General features: G+C 37.6%; 1 protein-coding gene across 1 annotated transcript in view; it reads left to right on the top strand.

Annotated features, from left to right (window-relative positions):
* The window catches only part of TBC1D2B (TBC1 domain family member 2B), a 71,320-nt gene extending 48,377 nt beyond the window's left edge, over positions 1 to 22,943 (top strand). Inside the window, exons 5-13 of the mRNA XM_044980532.1 lie at positions 617 to 843; positions 3,078 to 3,470; positions 5,157 to 5,267; positions 6,769 to 6,962; positions 7,696 to 8,190; positions 13,806 to 13,923; positions 14,239 to 14,424; positions 15,912 to 16,033; positions 18,808 to 22,943. Of these exons, the coding sequence (XP_044836467.1) occupies positions 617 to 843; positions 3,078 to 3,470; positions 5,157 to 5,267; positions 6,769 to 6,962; positions 7,696 to 8,190; positions 13,806 to 13,923; positions 14,239 to 14,424; positions 15,912 to 16,033; positions 18,808 to 19,003 (2,042 nt within the window). The 3' untranslated portion in view covers positions 19,004 to 22,943. The remainder of the gene's footprint in view (positions 1 to 616; positions 844 to 3,077; positions 3,471 to 5,156; positions 5,268 to 6,768; positions 6,963 to 7,695; positions 8,191 to 13,805; positions 13,924 to 14,238; positions 14,425 to 15,911; positions 16,034 to 18,807) is intronic.
* Positions 22,944 to 23,273: the final 330 nt, after the last annotated feature.

Genomic DNA, 23,273 nt, shown 5'->3' with positions numbered 1-23,273 from the left:
AGTGGGAAATGCATCTATGCTTTGATTAATTCTTATAGTCATAAGTTTTTGAAGTAACTTCATGAAAATTTGCACAACTCTTTAGAGCTCTTATGAAGCATTAGTTAATGTAGGAGATAGCATCCTTCTGTCTAAACAAAGGCACTCGTCCCTGCAATCTGCTCCATTCAGGAGGGCCCTCACAGCTATGGAGAACACTAGCAGCTTAAATGGTGCTGCACAGGTGTGGCTGCCTGTTGGGTCTGATTTTAAGGTTAGGGCCGTAGTTGTTTAAAACAGAAGAAATCTTAACAGTTAACTGTAATTTGCTTCCATGGCAAAGTAAACTTGGTGGCTGGAATGTTTCTCATTTTTGTAGTGAGTATGTAAAATTCTGTTTAATTCGTCAAGCGTATTTCCTCAGTATCGCATTCATGGTCTCTCTAAAAAAAGACCTTTAATGCCAAAAGAGATGTCAAAGGAAGCAACTTGGAAAATGAGCCATACTCAACAATGACGTGTTGGGTGTGTTTAAACTTTGGTGTAAGTCTAATTTTAGTGAGCAAGTGCAGACGTATATTTTATAAAGAAACTTTTTGAATGCATTGAAACCTCTAGAACAAATTGTTTTACACAGGAGTGACCAGTTCAGCCTTTCCATTTGATTTTGGCCGCATTCCATACAAAGCAAGACGTCCATTGAAAGAAATGATTGGATCAAGCAAAAATCGGAATAGCAGTGACACATCTCCAGTTGAATGGAATTCTGGGAATGGCAACAAGCTAGCTTCTGAAATGCAACTGAAGTTTCAAAGCCAGCAAGAAGAGTTGGAAAGGCTAAAGAAAGATTTGTCGAGCCAAAAGGTAATTCACACAAGAAGGACAAGCACAGCATTGTCAGGCCTGTCCACAACTGAGAGTAAATCCACCCTTTTAAACTACAAACACCAATGCTAAATGTACCTGTGCATTTGAAAATCTCAAAGCAGAGTACCAAGAGATGGAAAAGTCTTTAGGTTGCATAGGGTTCAGTAACTGCTCTTTTGGCTTTTATATCCTCCCTTATTTACCCATTGAAACCAGCTTTCCAGAATATGTCTGTGGGGAATTAAAGACTATTCACCCCCTGTATCTGCAGTCCCTCTTTGTTCTCCCTCAGAGAACTTCTCATGTCTGAGATCCATCGCTTTCCTAATCGCATTAGAGAAAAGCGAGCATTTATGCCTAATTTGGATACAGTCTATATCACCAACAGGGTTTGATAGAGCGTGGTACAAGGCTTAGACCAGCAACTTTAAGTACTGGTCCACACACTGTGTAAGTACTTACATAGCCCCATTTGTTGTAGTAAATGAGTGTTTTTGACATATTTAAAACTAGTAGAAACAACTCTTTCTTTCCAAATTTATTAGATTATGAGGCGGGTTGTTTTGAATTTTCCTGTGTGACCTTGTTGAGGGGAAAGCTAACTCAATTTAAATGAGTTCCACATTTACTCACAGTCCTCTTGTAGGAGTGAGTTCCCTATTCTAGATCCAGCTCCTGTGAGAATTCTTTCTTCTACACTCACCAGTCACCTCCCAGTTGGTTGATAGTTTCATTGGTCCAGTAGAACGTAGCTGTCACAGCTACTTCTTCCATAGCCAAGAATTATTATCTTAAAGGAAACTAGGGCTGATCTAGCAGAGGGCTTTGAATATCAGTACAGATATGTTGAACTGGGTTCTTTGGGAGCTGAGCACCAGAAGGATGTGTTCACAGTAACTTATATGATTAAACTGTCTGCATTTTGTAGCAGTCAAAACTTTTTTAGGGTATGTAGATTCATTCCTAGATATGAGTTAAAATAATCAAGCCTGGAGTCAACACTGTATACTGATAGATTCTCTTAGCATCTGCTTCCTTATTGACTACCAACCCCAGGTGATGTTGTGATATGCTGATAGCCCTTAGGTTATCAGTGACCTCATCTCTGACCAGTCAATTCAGCATTGGTTCCTTGATTGTGTAGAACATTCTTGTAAGAGAGACTTGAAGTTTTCCAGCTGGGTTAGGGCTCCAACTGTTCTCTTCAGTAGCTCAGGCTCTTTGGAATAAAATACCCGAAGAAAGGTGATAAACCCCAGGGGAGGATGAAGAAAAGAGAGTCTAGCTTTCCTGTTACATGGGAAACCTATCTCTCAAAATCCATAGGGTTGCTCCAAATGCCTCCAAGAATCTCAGGCTTGATAGGTAGGCTTAAAGGCACAGTTCTCTCTGCTGTATCCTGTTTTATTCTAGGGAATAAAATAACCCACCAGTATCTCCACTGGTGTGAGGTTCTGGTTCGACTTAGACACATCTACAGGGTGTCAAGTATCAGAGGGGTAGCCGTGTTAGTCTGGATCTGTAAAAGCAGCAAAGAATCTTGTGGCACCTTATAGACTAACATGCTCCAAAACGTCTGAGCTTTCGTGGGTGAATACCCGCTTCGTCGGATGCATGTCGACGAAGTGGGTATTCACCCACAAAAGCTCATGCTCCAAAACGTCTGTTAGTCTATAAGGTGCCACAAGACTCTTTGCTGCTTTTACATCTACATGGTTTTTCAAACCACTGTGAACTTCCAGATCCATCTTCACTGGGCCCCCAGGAGAGAATATAATTATGTAAAATGAAAGAAAAAACAGAGAGCCTGAGACCATACCCAGGCTCTACCCTTCATCTCAGTTTAGGGGAGGAGCTCTATTCCTCTATCCCAGAAGTACAGCCCCATTACATCCTATTGAAATTTATAGCCTATTAGGGCTTCCTCTTAATGAGCTCAGTTCCACTCTTCAGCTACCGAATGGGCCACAGCTGTCACTGCTTTCTGCAAGCCTGACACATAATATAGCTTAATACATACATCAGTTAATGTGTGCCAGGTGTATGTATTCACTTAGAATTATTGTTCTTTGCTTCAGTGGCCTCCAAAAACCCACTGACTTTATTCCATTTGCACTTGTTACTTCATGTAATATTCCAAGTCTTTTTTTCTTTCATTTTACATAATTATATTCTTAGGCTATAATGTCTCCTGCCTTTTCTCCACCCTCACTTTACTTTACTCTTTTCAGGAACTTGTGCGACTCTTGCAGCAGACAGTCCGGTCTTCCCAGTACGATAAATACTTTGCAAGCCGTCTTTGTGATGGGGTTCCAAAAGACAAATTAGAGCTGCTACACCAAAAAGATGATCAGATTTTGGGTCTCAACAACCAGCTTGAAAAGCTAAATCTGGAAAAAGATAGTCTCCAGCAGGAAGTAAAGAATCTGAAATGCAAAGTTGGAGAACTCAATGAGCAGCTGGGTATGTTAATGGAAACAATTCAAGCCAAAGATGAAGTGATCATGAAGCTCTCTCATCAGCTCAGTGAATCTGAGGACAATCCGTCCTCCCAAAGTGGAACAGCAAATTCTTCCATGTCATCCTCTTTTAACAAGGAGCTACAGGAGCTGGACAGACTAAAAGTAAGAGCAGTGTGTCTCTCCGTTGGGGGTAGAGGAATCCCTAGTTCTCTATAATGCTTCACAATAGGCCATCCTGTGTAGGAGATCACAAGAATCTGCAGCATTGCTCTAGAATACTCACACCCAAGGATTTTTTTTTCTCTTCCCAGTGGCGCTTGGGATCTACATTTTGCTCCCTGCAGGACAATATAATCCATAGCCACTAAAGTGTTGTGCTGGTCCACACTGCTGTAGTACAGTATATTGTGTTTTCAGTAATATAATCATAGGCGCTGACTCCATGGGTGCTTCGGGGCTGGAGCACTCCCAGGGGGAAAATGGTGGGTGCTGACCACCTGCAGCCCCCCTATCAATTCGCCCCCAGCACCTCCCCCTCCCTCCCTACGCCTGCTGCAATCAGCTGTTTTGCTGCATTCAGAAGGCGTGGGAGGAGTGAGGATGCAGCGTGCTCAAGGGAGGGGGCAGGAAAAGGCAGAACAGGGCCTTGAGGGAAGGGTTGGAGTGGGGGCGTGGCCTGGGGCCAAACTGGGGTTGAGCACCCCTTCGCGCCCTCCCCACCCCCGGGCACTTTGGAAAGTCGGCACCTGTGAATCCAGTAATTACTATGGAGGAAGAATACCATAAGATGTAATTAGGAATACAGGGGGGGGAAATAGGAGGTAGAGAGAAAACAAGGATGTAAGGGAAGAGTCAGAAACAAAGAACAGATGGTAAATATAAATGAGAGCAAAAGGAATAAAGGGAGGAATAAAAGACCAATGTAAAATGACGGAAAGGTCACTTAGATGTAAAAGGAGGAATAGACCGGCAATAAAGTCAAAATTAATAGTGCTGGCCCTATTGCTAGTGACCTACTTTTTTCTCCTAACTCCTTTCACAGTTTTATAGGATATCGGAGTTTGGGATCAAACAAAATTTGTATTTTTGGTAAACTACCATTTAAGCTTGCTTGCCATTGGATAATTACTCTACTCCAAAACAGTTTGGAATATGATTGTGTTCCTATTTAAATAAAACTTTCAAAGGGAAAATCCCTTTTTTGTCATTTCATCTGCAACTTCCTACATCATAGCATAAGGAATTCTGGATAATAAGGGATTAAACTACAGAAATGAATAAGCAAATAATATTTTATCTACTGACAGAAGTGGATGTAGCAGATGAGGAATGCTGAAGATGTGGGAGTAGCAAGAGATGATTGTTTGTTTGAAAAGTACCATCTTTCTCTCACTTAGCTCATAACTTCAAGCTCTGGAGGTCAGGGTTTAGACAGGTTGAAGTGAGAGAGCTTTTTGCTAGATACGTGTATTTCTGCATCGTGGGCATAGCCTTTGAAGTACTCATTCATATATATATAATTGATTGAACCTATTCCTGGAGATTTGTACTAGCAATGTAAGTTTGGCTTTTTTTGTGCAAGGCTAGAAAATAATATTATCTGGTTTGGTAGTGGTATTTAACTGACAAGATCTAATAGTGAGACAAGATGGGTGAGGTAGTATCTTTTATTGGACCAGCTTCTGTTGGTGAGAGATGCAAGCTTTCGAACTATACAGAGCTTTTCTTCAGGTCAGGTCAAGATCTAATAGTGACTGCTTGTCCTATATTCTACTGTATGTTGTCAAGTAGAAGTTTAAATGTCAATATCTATAGACGATAAACTTCAATATTTATTTTTATTAACAGGACAATCTTCAGGGTTACAAAACCCAGAATAAATTTTTAAATAAGGAGATTTTGGAACTTTCTGCTCTACGAAGAAATGCAGAAACAAGGGAGAGAGACTTGAATGCAAAGGTCAGATTAACCCAGCTTTGCTATACTTGAAGGGTTCCACTTGTTTGAAAATGTCTAAAATAGATGTTGGAGAAATGTTTAAACAGTGAAAATGATCCTTTCAGCACTCAGAACTGCACAGCTCCTTAAATTATTGTCTTTTTTAAAGTTTTATTTCTCAGTTTTCTTGAAGAGTGACATATGGTAATGTGGGCATGACTTATTCCCCACACACGCTGTTTATATTCCATTGTGTTGCAATTTCATTTGTAAATCTGCCCAAGAAACTCCACTTCACAGTAGAAATGGAATTGTTTAGATATGTTTTGTATGGCGACTCTCTGATGAATGCCACTGTGCTTGTTACAATCTATTTAATCTTGCTGCATGAATGATTTCTCAGAGATTTGTATGATCTGACATTACCAGTGAATTAAAAACTGCAGTCTTAATTTATGAGCACAGAATATTTCATACAACATTAAGATTGCAACATTTTGCTTTTTCAGTTAACGCAAGTCAGGAAATGCAGTTAAGGATGAGATTGTATTGTCATGTACAACAGTACACTAAATATGTCGCATTGACTACAGTAAGCTTTAGTGAGTGGGAAGGTGAATAAATTTTTTTTTGTAGCCTGTGTCAGTGTGTGTAGATTTAGAGCACATTAGTGTACAGATGAGTAGGTTATTTGAATGAACGTGGTCAAGTTATTGTTTGCTTGAGGCTAATTAGGTATGTTTATGTATGTGACTATACTATTTGAGCAGGACATGTCCAGACGTGGAGTGTGTTTTTGTATGTTTCATATGTGGATTCCATGAAGTTGTAGCCAGGTCTGGATGATATAAGTATGTGTGGGGCTAGCTTTTTGGCATGGAGGTGCAGGATCATAATTGCTGGACTTTGGAGGAGTCTATATGTGGAGAGTGAAAGCAAGGAATTTTGAAACATTTTATAATTTTGAAGATATATAACCAATATCTATCAAACTTTGAGGACTACACGCACACACAATCTGACATTTTTAAAATGTTGGTTGTATTTTAATTGTAAGAGTATAAAAGATTGGTGCTACCACTCACATCACACATCAGTGGCTGAATGGATTTTGTTCAAAGTGCCCTCCTCCCCGCATAGCCCCCTGCCCCCAAAAAAATCACCTTTGTGCTGATACTCGGCATATGACAACTCAACCCAAAATAAGACACCCGCTCTCCCCTCCCTGCCAGTAAGTTGTGACTGTAAAGATCCATTCCAGTCTGAGTATGCAGCATTTAATTATAGTATTTGCCATCATAAACAGTATAATAAAATCCATTTCAGAATGTTTGTTCAAATGTTTGTCATTTTGTGCATTTTGGGCATGTAAAAATAGGAAAGGAAAATGGACTATTTTCAGGTTATAGATTTGTATCCTTTTGATCTTTAGGCTGTGTGAATTTTGAACCAGATGTTTAGAAATACTTAGTGTATTTGTGTTTCAAATTAGTACAGTAATTTGGCATGCTATTCTCTACAGTGTGCTAGCCTGGAAGCCAAACTTTGTCAGATAGAAAGTAAATACTTGATCTTGCTTCAAGAAATGAAGAATCCTGTTTGCTCTGAGGAACAGAGCCCTGCTCGTGATGTCATTACTCGGTTGCTTGAAGATGCTTTGAAAGTGGACAGCAGTGAGCAACCAGAACAAGCTTTCTTTAAACCTTTCCTTGTCAGGTAAACCTTAGGCTAATTAATTATTTTGAGGGAATCCAGTCTGTATTTGGAGGGAGGCATGGGCGGAGAATGGATTTCAGATATGAAACTTCATATATATTGTAAAGTCTTAAGTATCCTAAAAGTACTTCAGGAGAATGAATATACAATGTTTTCTCAGCCTCCATTTCCCCTCTGAACAGTACACTTATACCCTAGGCATCTTGACTGATGTGTATTGCTGGGCCAAAGATATTTGCATATGAAAATTGATAGTGGTAATTTTTTAAAAAAAATTTCTAGTTTACTTTCCTTCCATGAATAATAGCATAACTATATCAGTGAAATCACATAACAGGCCTTGTAAGCACAATACTTTGTTTCAATTATATTAAATAATTAAATATCAGCAAAATTATCCAATACGTTTAACTATTCCAGATATTAATGCAACGTGGTTGTCCCATAATTCTGTGTCTTAAACTCCTTGCAGTGACTTACATAACATTAATTCCAAATGTAGATACAGCCTTTGAATACAGAATTATTCAAAAAGTAAAATATATTTTGTAATAAACTGAATAGGGAAGTTTAACACTTTCATTAAAATAGTATGAAAGCTCTGGCTTGGTTTTAAGGATATTGCTATATAAACTATTGCCAAAGTAACTTAAGAATAACTATTTGGAATTTCTTTAGAACATACCAGACTGCAAACTTTTTGTAGAAATCATATTCTTTTTTTTTCTTACAGTGAACATGATATTTATGGGTTTCAGACAGTCCCAGAAGATGATGAGGAAGAGAAATTAGTAGCAAAGGTGCGAGCCTTAGATCTGAAATCCATTTCTCTCGCTGAAAACCAGGAGATTTCCACAGGGGTAAAATGGGAAAACTATTTTGCAAGCACGATGAACAGGGAAATGATATGCTGTCCAGAACTGAAGACCCTTATCCGCTCTGGAATCCCACATGAACATCGTTCCAAGATGTGGAAGTGGTGCATCAACCTCCATATTAAAAAATGCAAGGACAGCACTGATCCTGGATATTTCCAAACCCTGCTTCAGAATGCCCTTGAAAAACAGAATCCTGCATCCAAACAAATAGAGCTGGATCTCTTGCGAACTTTGCCAAACAACAAGCATTACTCCTCCCCAACTTCTGAAGGGATCCAGAAGCTAAGAAATGTCCTTCTGGCATTTTCATGGAGAAATCCTGATATAGGATATTGCCAAGGTCTCAACAGGTATTATATTTCAAATCTGATAAATAAGAGCTGTATTTAGTAGATTTGTACAGTAAGGATAGCACTGTGCCTCAAGAAGATGAATTTCGTAAGGGTTGACTTCACTAGAGATATTCCTCATCTTGCTGATTTGCTAATTTGGAAGCTGTTTCAAACCTTGGTAACAGTTTGGGAGTATATGTATCAAATAGTTGAATTATTTAACAGGAAGAATTTGCAGGAAAAAAAGTCAGTCAAAATAATGTTTAAAAGTGCCATTTTAAGACGGTGATCATAAAATTGATAAATAATTTCCTGAAAAATAAGGGACTTAGCTCTCCCTCCTATAATATGAGAAACAAGTTCATCTAAGGGCCATATTGTAGCGTACTTGTTCATCTTTCAAAGACATGCACTGGATGATAACAGGTTTTTTTCTATTCAGAGGAGTTGACAACTTGATCAAGTGCTTTAATTTTTTGGCTTTTTTAATGAGGAGAGAAATCCATACTTGGGCCATAAGCATAGACTGATAGAAATCTGTAAAATACAATTTTTTCCAGAAGAGGTAGGATTGGAGGGAACTTGTACAATTAATGTGGTGTTTAAGTGAGTTGAAGTGTTGTGTTGCTTTTATGTCTGTCTTTAGTTTAAAATATAAAAAAATGAAAGCTCTGGCCGATGGTTAAAAACGTTAAGCACTAGAAGGACTACTCCTGGGGGAATTCTGTGTCATATTGCGTGCACAGAATTCATTGCTCCCGCAGATTTCTTTGCTTACCCACAGAAAAATGACTTCTGACAGGGAAGCAAAGGGAAGCTGCAAGAGTGGTCATGCACCCACTCCCTGGCAGTGCAGACAGGTCGGCTTGGACACCCAAAGCAGCCAATAGAGATGTAAATCACTGCCGGGGGGGGGGGAGAGGGAGGGCTGGTTAGTCGTGTGTGTGTGAGAGAGAGAGACACTCTGTCCCTTCTCATTCGCTATTGCAGCATGCTCGACATGGAGGGGCAGGATTTTGGGGTATTTCTGAAGAGGTAGGTGTGTAAGGCAGAGTCTGTTCCCTCTGGCAGAGGAGAATGTAGCAGCCTGCCTGCTTAGTTAGTTGTTCCCATTGTTCTTAGTGAATTCCCCCAGGAGTATAAAACAGATGTAAAAAATTTTAAGGCTCCTTTACATTGCCAGAGTGATGTAAAGTAGCCTTATTGTAAAGGACAGTATGGCCTTATAAATGCTTATGGTGCTTTAGTGATTAGAATTGGTCTAAATTTTTGGACTGAAAAAAATTCCTGTCAAAATGTGCTCCATGAACTGTTTGCTACTGACCTTTTTGGAGATGGTCAATAGCCAGTATAGATTGTGAGTGTGAGTCCCTCGCCCTCACTTGCTCTTCAGTTGCCTATGATGTAACACTGAGCATATGGCTGCATATATTTTTTTGACTAATAATTAGAAGTAAAGGGTCAAAACTAGCTACATTACTATTAGACCGGGGGTGGGGGGTGTTGATGATTTCCTCCAATGCCCCACACTCCCATTCTCCATCCATTGTATTGTAGTTTAAATAAATTACCAAAGTAATTGAAACTAGCTATATTATATTGCATTATTTTGACAAAAAAATGCAGAATTTTGCAGAATTTTAAAATATTGGTCGCAGAATTTTTAATTTTTTGGCACAGAATTTCCCCCAGCAGTAAAGGGCCACAGACCCTATCATTTGCCCTAGTACGTCTTATGCTAATAAATCCGGTGAGGAAATCCTGACCCTGGTGTTTCCATTCTAAAAAACATTTCAGGAGTTTGCAGCATTCCTAACTTAAGTACAGAAGAATATTCAGGATCCATAAAAGGCCTCTATAAAAGAAGGGGTTGTCTGCACTTTTTTCACTGATGTAATTATACTGGCGAACACCTGTGGAGTTTAGTAAGTTTACTGCATTGGTGTAAAGTGACTTGCCTGGTACAGCTTTGTCCTGGTTTGAAATCTACACCAGATGAAGCTGGTGAAGCTACGTGTGCATAAAAGAAAAACAAAACAAAAAAATAATGTAGACAATCCCAAAAGGATTCCTTTCTGGGAGGAATGTGCGGTAAATTAATCTTGTGTCTTAATGTGTGCAAAATATTTCCAAAATTTTCCCATAAGTTATTTTCGCATAAGCCTCAACTCGGGTAAGAACATTCTGTTTAGTCTTCACGGTACAACAGATACTTCTACTTTTTTTAACTAAGAGAATACGACCCAGAAATAAAATAAAGGATTGCAGGAAACTGGTGGTAAGGGAGATTGGCTCGGGGAGGAGGGGAGGGTGGGGAAATGCAATCCAATCTAGTTCATATGTAGGTGAATCTAATAACAGTGTGACACAGAAATTTTCATAAAGTCTATAATTATTTTATAAAAATTATATAAAATCATATTTTGTAATGAAATGAAATCCTCATAAATTAGAGAGAATTATGTATAGTTTACTTTTTTAGATTTAAAAGGCAAAGTGCCTAAATCAAGAGAGCCCAGGAATCTGTTGGTTTGGAATGCTTAAATAGTACAGAGAGAGCTGCTGATGTAAGAACCTAGCAAAAAGTGGAGTTGGGGAATGAAGTGTGTTAGTCAGTTTTGCTTACTGTGGTAGATAAATGAAAGAAATAACTAGTTAAACAACTTTGCCTCTGGACTTGTCCAAGAATTGGGAGCCTAAACAAGGTCTATAGGATTTCACACAAAGGCACACAGAACAGAAGTGTTCCTTTTTGATTGCTAATCAGTCACCTGTGCTTAGAAAAACTTAGGTCCTGAAAGTAATCGTACTGTGCCCAAAAATGAACTATCCTTGGATATCACAAAAGGAATGGCTATTTTGGATCAGAGCCATCATGCTCTTGGCCAACACCAGGTGATTAAGGAGACAATGCAAGAAACCTCATGGCTGAATTAGAATTTCAGACTGAGTGTGACCTAACATTAAAATAATTATAAAATGTTTTTGCTGTTTTTGAACGTTAATTGTCAGACTTCAGCAGATTCACAAAACTTAAGGAAAAGTTAGTATCTATGCCCTGACTGTAGTTTCCTTCACCTTGCAAAATCTGAGAAGCTGTCAAAGTTCTATGATGTCCTAAGCAGTTACTGTTTCCACATTCAGAAGTTTCGACAAGCAAGTGATGTTAGATTAAGGCAATCTGACTTGAAAAAGAAAAGTCAAGTCTGATATTATGTGCACTTAATGTAACTTTGGTTTTCATCACTCCCCTTGACTGTGCAAACAGGAAGACCAGAAATGCAGCTAAATGTCCTTTGATCATGTTATGGTTTTCATGAAATGGAAAAGTAAAACAGACACATTAGTATTTTTATTTTATTTTTCAAACTACACAGCCCAACCAATTACTTTTTTGGAAGCCCTGAATGTGCCACACTTGCTGTTACATTCTTGAAAGCTCCTTCACTTAGCATGCTTTATAGCAGAGCCCTAGGGGAATTTTTCCTCAAACAGAACAGGAGTACTTGTGGCACCTTAAAGACTAACAAATTTATTTTAGCATGAGCTTTCGTGAGCTGCAGCTCACTTCTTCGGATGCATAGAATGGAACACACAGACAGGGGATATTTATACATACAGAGAACATGAAAAGGTGGAAGTATGCATACCAACAGGAAGAATCTAATCAATTGAGATGAGCTATGGTCAGCAGGAGGAAAAAAAACCTGTTGAAGTGATAATTAAGATGGCCCATAGAAGGTGTGAGGAGAACTTAACATAGGGAAATAGATTCAATTAGTGTAATGACCCAACCATTCCCAGTCTCTGTTTAGGCCACAGTTAATTGTATCTAGTTTGCATATTAATTCAAGTTCAGCAGTTTCTCTTTGGAGTCTGTTTTTGAAGTTTTTTTGTTGCAAAATTGCCACCTTCAAGTCTGTCACTGAGTGGTTAGAGAGGTTGAAGTGTTCTCCCACTGGTTTTTGAAGGTTATGATTCCTGATGTCAGATTTGTGTCCATTTATTCTTTTGCATAGAGACTGTCCGGTTTGGCCAATGTACATGGCAGAGGGGCATTGCTGGCACATGATGGCATATATCACGTTGGTAGATGTGTAGGTGTACGAGCCCCTGATGGCATGTCTGATGTGATTAGGTCCTATGATGGTGTCACTTGAATGGATATGTGGACAGAGCTGGCATCGGGCTTTGTTGCAAGGATAGGTTCCTGGGTTAGTGTTTATGTTGTATGGTGAGTGGTTGCTGGTGTTCCATTCTATGCATCCGAAGAAGTGAGCTGCAGCTCACGAAAGCTCATGCTAAAATAAATTTGTTAGTCTTTAAGGTGCCACAAGTACTCCTGTTCTTTTTGCGGATACAGACTAACACGGCTGCTACTCTGAAACCTTTCCTCAAACAGTTCACTCCTTAATTGTGTTTTTTTTTCTGATTCAGTGGCCATCCCAGCTCCTTCACAAAAGGCAAAAATGAAATTCAGTTCTCTCTGTTACCAGAAAAGAGAGACGATTATCACATTATACAACAAAATATAAACATTTTTTTCCCCATAGCTTTTGGCAAATAAACGTCTAAGGCTCCAAACCTACAAGATGCTTTATGTGGGCTGGTCCCTGCAAGCGCATGGTGCTCCATTGACTTCAGTGGGGCTCCCTGCGGGCACAGAGGTTCTCCTGTGCCAAAGCAGCTTGCAGGAGCGGGCCTTAGTATATCACAAAATACCTTGAAAAGCTGCACAGTAATTTCACTTTAGATGCTAGATACTTTTGGAAAGCTCACTAAATAACTTGGAAATCAAAGGAAAATATCAACTTGAAATCATGCTTCAATTTGAAATTTTTTAGCCTAATTTCTCAACTAAGACCTACAATGACTATAACTTGGAAGAGATTGGTGAGACATATTGATTTTACCTTTTTTCTGTTAATTTATTTTGTGAGTTTGCTGCCAGACTATGTGTAATCATTGTCACTGTTTCCCTTATATAGTCAGTTAGTTTTTTCTGATTATTTATGTGAAACACACAGCAAAAAGGGGGAGAATTTTTTTAAGTAACTTGTGATCATAAATCCATAAATTTTGGCATGGGATCTCGGGCATGCATAGCCCTTAGAATTACTTTTAGTTCATTTTTTAAATTATGGTAAATTTCAAGTTGGCAGTGTTGTACATAAAACAATAGCTGTAAGAAATGTTAACTCCTTTAATTCTGTTACAGAAGGCTATTTAAATAATGCACAGGACTTTGTTTGTGTATAAAGTGTAGGAGGATCTTTATTTTCAACTCTGCCATTAAAGGAAGTGTGTGGATTAGGAACCACAGCAAAGGCCTTGGAACCAACAGATTCCCATTACTTTAATTTGGCCAAGCCACTGACAGAATGGCTTCCTTCTGCCTTAATTGGTCCACTTATTTAGCTGAATAGAAGTACTGATGCCCAAGATATGCCTCCTGTTCAAACTATCCTAATAATTTTAAATGTATTTAGCAAATTGGTTAATGTAGCCTATTATCAGTCCATTATTCCTTGATGAACAAAAAGTAAGGTAGTTTTATTTTAAAACTTAGTTTTAACAGATTTGATTTGTGTTTTAGTGGGCTTGTTTTCAAAACTGTCTCTTTTTATTTTTAGATTGGTAGCAATTGCACTTCTCTACTTGGAACAGGAAGATGCTTTTTGGTGTCTGGTTACAATAGTGGAAGTTTTCATGCCTCGTGACTATTATACTAAAACTCTGCTAGGCTCTCAGGTATGCATTATGCCAAAATAAAACAGTCTTGAAAACTGCTGCTGAAATATGGTTTCAATCTAATCCTGACTTTGAAAGCTGCTACTTAGAAATCGGGTAAAATGGAAGTAATAATACTTGCCTCCAACAATGGGGCTATTGTGAGAATAGATTGGTTAGTATATGTAAGTGCCTTGTACAATGGGGACCCAGACCTGACTGAGACTTGTAAGTATTACTACAGTATAAATGTCTAATAAAAAGTGGTGTGCTTTGAAACACGTACAGAGCTATGTAAGTGCTTAGCAGCAGTAATAGCATGTCTGTCCTCTTTAGGTTGACCAGCGAGTGTTCAAGGATCTAATGAGTGAGAAACTGCCAAGATTGCATGCTCACTTTGAACAATACAAACTTGACTACTCACTCATAACTTTCAACTGGTTTCTGGTGGTATTTGTGGACAGCGTGGTCAGTGACATCCTCTTTAAAATATGGGACTCTTTCCTATACGAGGGATCAAAGGTGAGTTGTCTGAGCTAGATGTTTTTCAGTTCATATCAGATGTTGTAACAAGACACTGTGGTCTTGAGAAATTCAAGATGGGGGGGTGGTTGTATTTTGCAAGAGTATGTTAGTTCTAAGAGCTGATCAAAAAATGGAGTGAGGAGGAAATTTACAAAACAGCTTTTCCAGCCAACAAATTCTTCCATTTTAAGTCCAAATTTTGGGACTTGGAAACTTTCCACAACTTTCAATAAGCAGAATAAAACCAAGTATTTAGATAGTTCCCTCTCATAACACTTTAAATGCATCAAAGCCCTTTTTGAGAAATAAGCAGATATCTAACCAGTATTTCCTGGGTTACAAATATTCTAAAATAGAGGTATAGGAAAGTGCAAGACTTGGCTGAGAGTAGGGAGGTGGCATTTTTTTTCCTGTCACCCTACAGCAAAAATGTTTATTATTATTTCTGTAGACACCCATCTAGTGTTCTGGGCACCTAACCCATTAATTAAAAATTGCAGCATTAAAAAGAGACAAACAGCTGCCTATAAATGTACCTCAGCAGAAAGTTACATGTGAAACAGTAGCTGAATAAAACTGACAGTTTTAAATAAAAGGTTTTATTTTTCTCAGACACTTAGATGCAACAGGAACACAGCACTTAAGCAAATAGGGGAAGGGGGAGGAGAGAGATGGGGGGAAATAGGCAAGAGTAGTAAGTTCACTGCCATAGCCTTCTCTTAAGTGAACATTCCAGTTTACAGTGTGGCTTTTATTTTATTTTATTATTATTATTATTATGAGAGAGAGAGAGAGAGAGAGAGAGAGAGTGTGTGTGTGTGTGTGTGTGTGTGTGTGTGTGTGTGGTTAAAATAACTTTCAAAAGACCACAGTACTGGGATAAGATACACCTGTACAGAGTTGCAAAGTGCTAGGCCTGCTGAACCCATTCCATCATGGAGAGAGTGTCTAGAGTGTTGTCACTTCTACCAGTGACTGACTGACAGCAGCTGTTGGCAAAAGTTGAATTGGCTTGTAGTTCCCTATAACATATATTCCCAAGTGTTCAAATATCCCACAAGACAAGATTGTGAGGTCCCAGGCACTGAAAAGCCAATTACTCTTTTTTAATATGATGCAGAACATTTTTTTTATTTCAACTCTGAAACAGCTTTGGTGGTTTATTAGGCCATATTGTCTTTGCTTTACAGATTAGTTTTTGTAAAGAGCTCAGAAACCTTTGGGCATTAGTTTTGATGGTGCCCAAATTATTATTGTACCTGGGAAAAAATGTTTGAAAATCACAAACGGAGCTGTTTCCCCTTCAGAAAGCTGCCATTAGGCTAAACAGCACACACTAATGCAGAAAGACCGCAACATTTCTAAAAATCAGTTTTATTATAAAAGCGTATTGAGAATGTAGTGTGTGTGTGTGTGTGTGTGTGTGTGTGTGTGTGTGTGTGTATATATATATATATATATATAAATCTTTTTTGAATATGCAGGTCATTTTCCGTTTTGCGCTGGCTCTTTTTAAATACAAAGAAGAGGAGATCTTAAAACTGCAAGATTCAATGTCCATATTCAAGTACCTCCGATACTTCACTCGCACTATTCTTGATGCTAGGTAAGTACTTTAAAAACATTTTTAATATCAACAATATTTTGTGTTGGGGCACAAATGAGACATTTCACCTAGATGAATGACATCTGTTCAGAAGAACACCTAGTGAGATTTCTGGTCACTGGTTTAATTTTTGTTCTATCCTCTTCCTTAAAATGTGTATTTGAAAGACTCCCCCATTCAGAATACAAAAGCAAAAAAGTAGCTGCTGATAAAATGATAAAAGCATCATCTAAGCAATTCAGCACTTTAACCCCATATTACTATATTTACTATGTAGTGTTGCCATTTACTCTTATTGATATTTGTATTACAGTCACACTTAGAGCCCCATTGTACTAGGTGCTGTAGAAACGCACACAAAGATAGTCCCTGCCCTTACTTTATGCTTAGATTATAAATTGTTAAGAGATATGGACATGTCCTATTGAATCAAGGTTATATTGTGTACTACTAATACATGTACATAAGAGAGGGAAGTCTGACTTTGGCTCCCCAGAATAAATTGGCTCTGAGGGGATGGTACACAATGTTTTGTGTACCTCAGCATTGACTCCCTCACCCCGCCCCTTTGATGATAATGATTTAAAGAATGATTGCAGAGAGTTGTGTTTAGTTCTTGGCCAAAGGAAAATAGTGATCATGACTCCCAACCTACAAGTGGAGAAAAGTGTGTGTGGGTTGGGGAGGTGGGTAGAAATGTTTTTAAACACACAAAGCAACAGAAAGATAAATAGTGCTTACTAAACCTGAGCCTTTGGAGTATTACAGGAATTTTTAACCTATAATCTCCTTTGAATTAAAATGACTTCCCACAACAACACTGCCAGAAACTGATGTGTGGAAACTGAATCGTTGTCTCTCAATAATTTAAACAGTGGTGCTTTTTTCTTTGAGATAATGTCAATCTTGAGGCATACAAGGCTTGTAAAGCTGGACCTTCTTTTTTTTAGCTAGTGATGGAATTCAATATTGATTTTTAAAATTGGATTACTGCAGCTCCCACAGAAACCTTTTTGTATTACCAAGGCATGTTTACTAAACCAGGTTGACTGAAGTCTGTAAAACTTGGGGCCCCAACTATTTACTTTTTTTAAATTATATTCCTTTTATCTTAGGGATGGCAGACTGACATTCTCTGATGGTTTAAGTTAAGGCACATGTCAGTGTACAAAAGCTTCGTAATACATACGCACTGTGTTCTGTTTTTTAAATCCCATTCTGTATTTGACTTTAAAATTGACACTTGTATGAAAATGTTATAATAGTACAGTGCCACCTTGTGGATTTAAGCTGAATTACCTTAAAAATCAGTCTTTGTAAAGTAGGCTATATGATTCATGCCCTTCTAGCCTCTCAAGTTCACCATTTTACAAACAATTTACTTTTAAAAAATATTTTTGAATTAGTAAAGCTAAGTGATAAAAAAAATGTAGAAAAATGACTGTTATACACTCTTGTGGAAAAACACATATCCTATTCATAGTACAGGAAAGATAAACATTCAGTTATGGACATTTTCAATAGGCTGGAATAATTAATTGGCACTAACACATTTCTGAAGTTTAAGCTGCCTAATTGGAAAAGTCCCAACTAATACACCTCTACCTCAATATAACGCTGTCCTTGGGAGCCAAAAAATCTTACCGCTTTATAGGTGAAACTGCGTTATATCGAACTTGCTTTGATCCACCAGAGTGCGCAGCCTCGGCCCTCCGGAGCACTGCTTTATCACGTTATATCCGAATTCGTGTTATATCGGGTCGCGTTATATCGGGGTAGAGGTGTATGTGCATTGGTGCAACTTCAGAATAATGTACAGGGAAATAAGAGTTGTATATCTAATTGTCTCATTATGATAAAAATTGTACCTCAGATGACCTGTTTTAGAGTATATATTTAGTGAGAGGCTATTGATGTTTGTGTGCATAGAAACAAGGAAATTATTGTTCTAACCTGTAAGACCTCTGAGTCTTATATAATATGAATGTAGGAAAATCCCAGCCTTTCAGTGTGTAAACTGCAGACCACCTTAAGAGAAGCCAACAAATCGATCCCAGTTGTTACTGAAATTAATCAGGTGCTCGAATGAGCTATTAAGGGGAAAAAGAGAACTTCAGATATAATCATTAAAGATCTGTTTGATCACAGTTGCAAATCAGCAATAGTGCTTTTTCTCGTACAAGAATAGGCTAAATAGAATGAGACAATTTTTTTATAAGGAAACTGATGCAGTACGTTCTGAAGGAGCCATGAAATGCAGAATACAACTGTTGTTGTAGCCCATTTATTTTGAAAGTGCAGTGCATTTGGACTTGTACGGTAACCTAATGTCAGATTTCTCAAGGCAGTAGTATTGAATTAATTTCAGCAGAACTAAAGCAGAAGATCTGAAAGAAGGAATATTTAGGAAGTAAATATTCAGTAACCACCCTGGTTGATGAAACTTGTTAATCAAAGCTTGGTTACACCTCCTGCTCACAATGTTTCAAGGTCCATAAAACCATAGTACAGTGTAGACTTGGCAGCTGCTTCTGCGGTCTGGCCAGCATTTAAGGGGACATTCTGTAACTAAAGTGGTCATCTTAAAACTGCTTCTTTTCCAAAGCTACCTTGAAATTTCAGCATTTCATCTAAGACACAGCAGGTACATGGGGAGGGCTATGCCAGAGATTCATTTCACATCATGTATAAAGCACTAAAGTGAATGAAGTTTAAAACTGTCATTAAAAGCCATAGATCCAGTGGTGGTCGTCTAATACTAGGTAATCTTTCAGGAAACTGATCAACATTGCTTTTGGCGATCTGAATCCTTTCCCGCTGCGTCAGATCAGGAACCGGAGGACCTACCACCTGGAGAAAGTGCGCTTGGAGCTAACTGAACTTGAAGCCATTCGTGAGGACTTCCTGCGTGAACGGGAGACCAGCCTAGACAAAAGGGACCTTATCAGTGATGACGAAGAAGATAGTTGAGAGAATTCATTGACTTACACTCTCTTTTGGAATCGTGACCAAAGCTTATTGAGTGGGTTAACTTCAAATACACTTCTATTTTATTAATCCTTTAAAACTGAATGTTGAATAGTGGCATTTGGAAATATGCAGGACAGATTTCCAAACCTCAGCACTTTCTTTCAAAAATATTATTTTGTATCAGAGGCCAAACTGTTCTGTTTACACCTGTGTTCATGCAACTGTATAGAGCACTTAAAAATTAATCTCTTTCAATCAGTTAAACAGCTGAGCTGCCAGTTGTTCTTCTGAAGTGCCTCGTCACAGTGCCTGTATGTGAAGAAGTAGCATAGAAAAGTCCTTGCTCTTTTAATCTACCATTTTGTCTCATTTCTGAACTTGTATATTATACTGAACATAGTTATACATTTTTATAGCACAGCCCCACAACATGAAAAGACATCATTTTTCAGTTTCAGGCAGATGCACAAAACTGGCTTTCATAGTATTGTCATGAATAAATCAGCCATTATTTGTGTTACAGCTGAGAGGATATGGAATGGAACACAGCAAGAGCTTTCACGTTGCTCTGTTTCTTTAAAGGCAGCATAAAAATGGGATAGCTAACAAGTATATATATATACTTAAAATAGAAAACAAATAATCATTTCATCTTTCTGACAACTTTAATTACAGTGCAAAACATAACGGTTGTATTTATTTTGAACAGCTGTTTTATATTATCAAATTCCCCTTAATGCAGAGGGAAATGTCCAGACAAGTTCTGTTATTTAATCTTTTTGTTTTTCTTCTGGCCACAACTTCTCAAGAAATGACAAGCAGCTGTTAAGGAGGATGGAGTTCACCACAGGAGTCCCACAAACATCTAGCAGATATTCTGTTGCTTATGTTGTAAAATTTGTTTTTCATTAAGTCCTATTCTTCTCCCTGTTTGGGGTCTAAACTAGGATAATGTTTGGATTTTAGAAAAGCATCCAAGGGAACAACTTTTTTCATGAATATAATCTATATATTGCAATGTTTACATTACAGTATTCTTAGAAAGGAAAACAAATGTTTAGCCATTCATCAGAGAAGCCTAAAGGCCACTGAGCCTGTGAAGAAGTTGGTTAAAAAAAATTTTTTTGTGGAAATAAACCATATAACACACTTCCAAAAACATGCTGCTGTGAATGCTGTATCCACGAGAGAGCTCAGGAAACAGTCAGTGTTATTCACTTAGCATTGTCTCTGACATTGTGACTATGAAAAGCTTGTTGGGTACCACTGTTAATTCACTTTGTGATGTATGCTTTTAGAGAACTTGATGGATTTTTCTTGCTTTGTTCTCATTCTGTTTAGGTTTGTTTATAATCTTCTTTTGCAAGCTTTTCAATCATCAGAATGTCCGTTTGATCTAAACGTTACCTTTTTGAGAGCAACAGAAAACAAGAATTCAAACAAGTCATTAAATCTCTCTCTCTCTCTCAAAGGTGTTTTCCTTTCCTTGGCAATAAAGTAGTGAGAATTGCAGTAGCAGTTTAAAGTGTCAGCTTTCAGTAACCTTCCATTCAGCTGTTAGATGGCATATTTATTTAGAATTGGATACGACTCTTCTATTTCAGTCATATTCATGTAAAAAAGGTTAGAATATTGTCGGGGAGAGGGGTGGTGTTTCACAACTTTTTTTTTTCTGTTGGCTTAACTGAAACTTGGTTAAAGATATTTTTCTTTTCAATAAACATTTCCTTTATAAAAAAATTGTACAGTGTTAAGCCTAAACAGAATAAGATCAACACATATCATGTAACTTGAAAATCTTGGTTAGATATATATTGAAAGACGTGTTTGTTTGTTTAACTAGCAAAACATGTTAAGTTCAAATATGCAACAAGCCCTTATGCTTATTAGAGAAACCTGGAATGAGCTACAGAATTATTTCAGTTGTGTTTTAAAATGTTTCTAGCATGTATAGTACAAGCAGTAAACTTCTTACTTGCACCTCTTGCCTTATACTTGAATTTACTAGGCAAGTTTTTCATATTATTGCATGTTCTGTATTCCTGTTACACTTACTACTACAATGAGTATTTGAATATACAAATCAGACCAACTTTTTAAATGTTCTGATTGTTTGCTGTCAATGTCTTGGAGGAGCTGGCCTCTAACCAGATCTGTGTCTCTTCTTTTAAAAAGAAAATTGTCTTCAAGTGTTAAATGAAATCCGTCCATTTTTGTAAACTTGTTTAAGTTCTTCCTTAGTATAGCAACGTTGAAAATACTAGGTTGGAACATTTTGCTAGCCTACCATTTGTGGAAATCTTGCTATTTTGAGCCTTAATTACAGACCAGTTTAATGATGTTATAAACGTTTTCAAACTGAATGCACAAAAGCCCTCAGGTGAAGAAGAGAAAACCGTTAACTTTTGAACCGCTGTTCAGGACATTCCCCATAGCTGACAAGTGTATGGAGGAGTAGAGTTGATTTGCAATGTTGCAGGCCCATTCCTTGTGTTCCTGCAGTTCGTATTAAATGTTATTACTGGGGTGTAAAAGTTGTACAGTAATGTTGAATGACTGTTTACTGTTTTGAACCGCATGTGTGTAAAAATCTGATACACAGATACCATTTGTTCAAATTGTTTTGTTGGTACCATATGTGAAATGAGTTGGTGGCTTCAGTCACATTCCCTGTAGCCTGGTGCTTACATCTCAATTGACATCCTTGCTGCTGTCTTGGGCAGAAGGCCAAAAATTTAAAGGGGCAGTAAAGACTGAACTGCACTTTCACCCCTAGAAATCCCTATAGAACAGGAGCGAGGTGCAAATAGTAGGAGGCAGTGGGAGGGGAAGCTTGCTTTGCTATTGTCCATCCTGCTCTGTGGGCAAATAAAGGATTTTGAGTGCTGCTTAATCTGGCAGCTTTCAAGAGCACTAATGTTCATCTTTTTAAATGAACATGCAAAGTTACACACATTCAGTATCTTCATCAGGTGACACCAGACAAATACAGAGTGACCTGCAAAAGCTGGAATGTGTCAACAAATAATGTTAACATTTAGGGCCAACTTTCAAAACAATGGATGAGGATTTAAGTGTGCAACCCTGCCATTGTTTTGGAAATGAACTCCTTAATGAAAATAATAAAGATCAATTTAAAATTGATGACCAAACATCTTTTTGTATGTTTAACATCTTGTTTATTGCTTTCACGTCTCTTCACTACAACACTTTTACAGACTTTAAAAAATAAATAATTTCAAGGTTATGTACATATGTGCAAAATATTTGTTATGCATGGCTCACATTTTCTGTTTATGTAAACCAAACCACTAAATTAAAATCCTGAAGACTATTCTTCCCTCACCCATTATGCATGATTCAAAATACAAAGTATCTTTCCAATTACTTATAAAAAATGTGTTATCTTCTATTACATTATACAGAAAAATATGGTGCACTATACATCTTAGCTATTATTAGTACTGCACAGTATTCCAGTTCCACCTATGCCTACAGTATTATAATCCATTATTATTGGATAGTTTCTTTTACCAGTTAAAAGTATATATGTAGTTAAGTAGACAGAATTTTCTTTTTCATTGTTCTTCTGTAGGTGTACAGGTATATACACAAGGTAGGGTGTCTGAGCAATAAGAATAGGATTTTGTGGTTTGAAAAAGCTGGAGTAAGAGCATTCTTTAATTTGACAAATAAGTCATGTTCACGATCCATGCTAGTTTGTTCTGTTAAACTATTGAGAAATGAAACTAGTCACTTTTCTACTCTGGAGCTATATACAGATGTTTAAATAAAACTTAAGTACCATATTTCATAAACAAAATCAATGGTGCATGGTATAATAAATCACTTTCAATCAAAAAACTTAACTGATCTTGTTTTGCTAAAGATTGTTGTAAGATTGAAAGAAAAATAAACCATTTATTACTTCGTATTATAATTTGGCTTGAGTTATTTTTAACAGACGTATGTGCTGGAGTCATTAAAACATCTAGAAGAGGAATACATTTTGACACTCTAGTTCCTTTAAAAGTCAGATCATCAATTTTGAGTTTTAGTGGAACACTCTTGTCTAGGGATGGAGCAAGTATTGTCTGATTGCAATTGTTCTGGAATGAAGGAAAAGAAAGCAAACACAACAAGGGAATGAGAGTGTGAGAATCATTACAGGAATTCTCTTTAATGAAATTTCTTTTGGCTGAAATAATCAAAACAACTGGAATTGGATGCAATTTTGAAGGCTGTCCACCTATGCCAGAAGTACCTGCGG

This window comes from Mauremys mutica, chromosome 11, assembly GCF_020497125.1.
Source record: "Mauremys mutica isolate MM-2020 ecotype Southern chromosome 11, ASM2049712v1, whole genome shotgun sequence".
Taxonomy (NCBI): domain Eukaryota; kingdom Metazoa; phylum Chordata; order Testudines; family Geoemydidae; genus Mauremys; species Mauremys mutica.
This window is presented reverse-complemented; position numbering and strand designations above follow the sequence as displayed.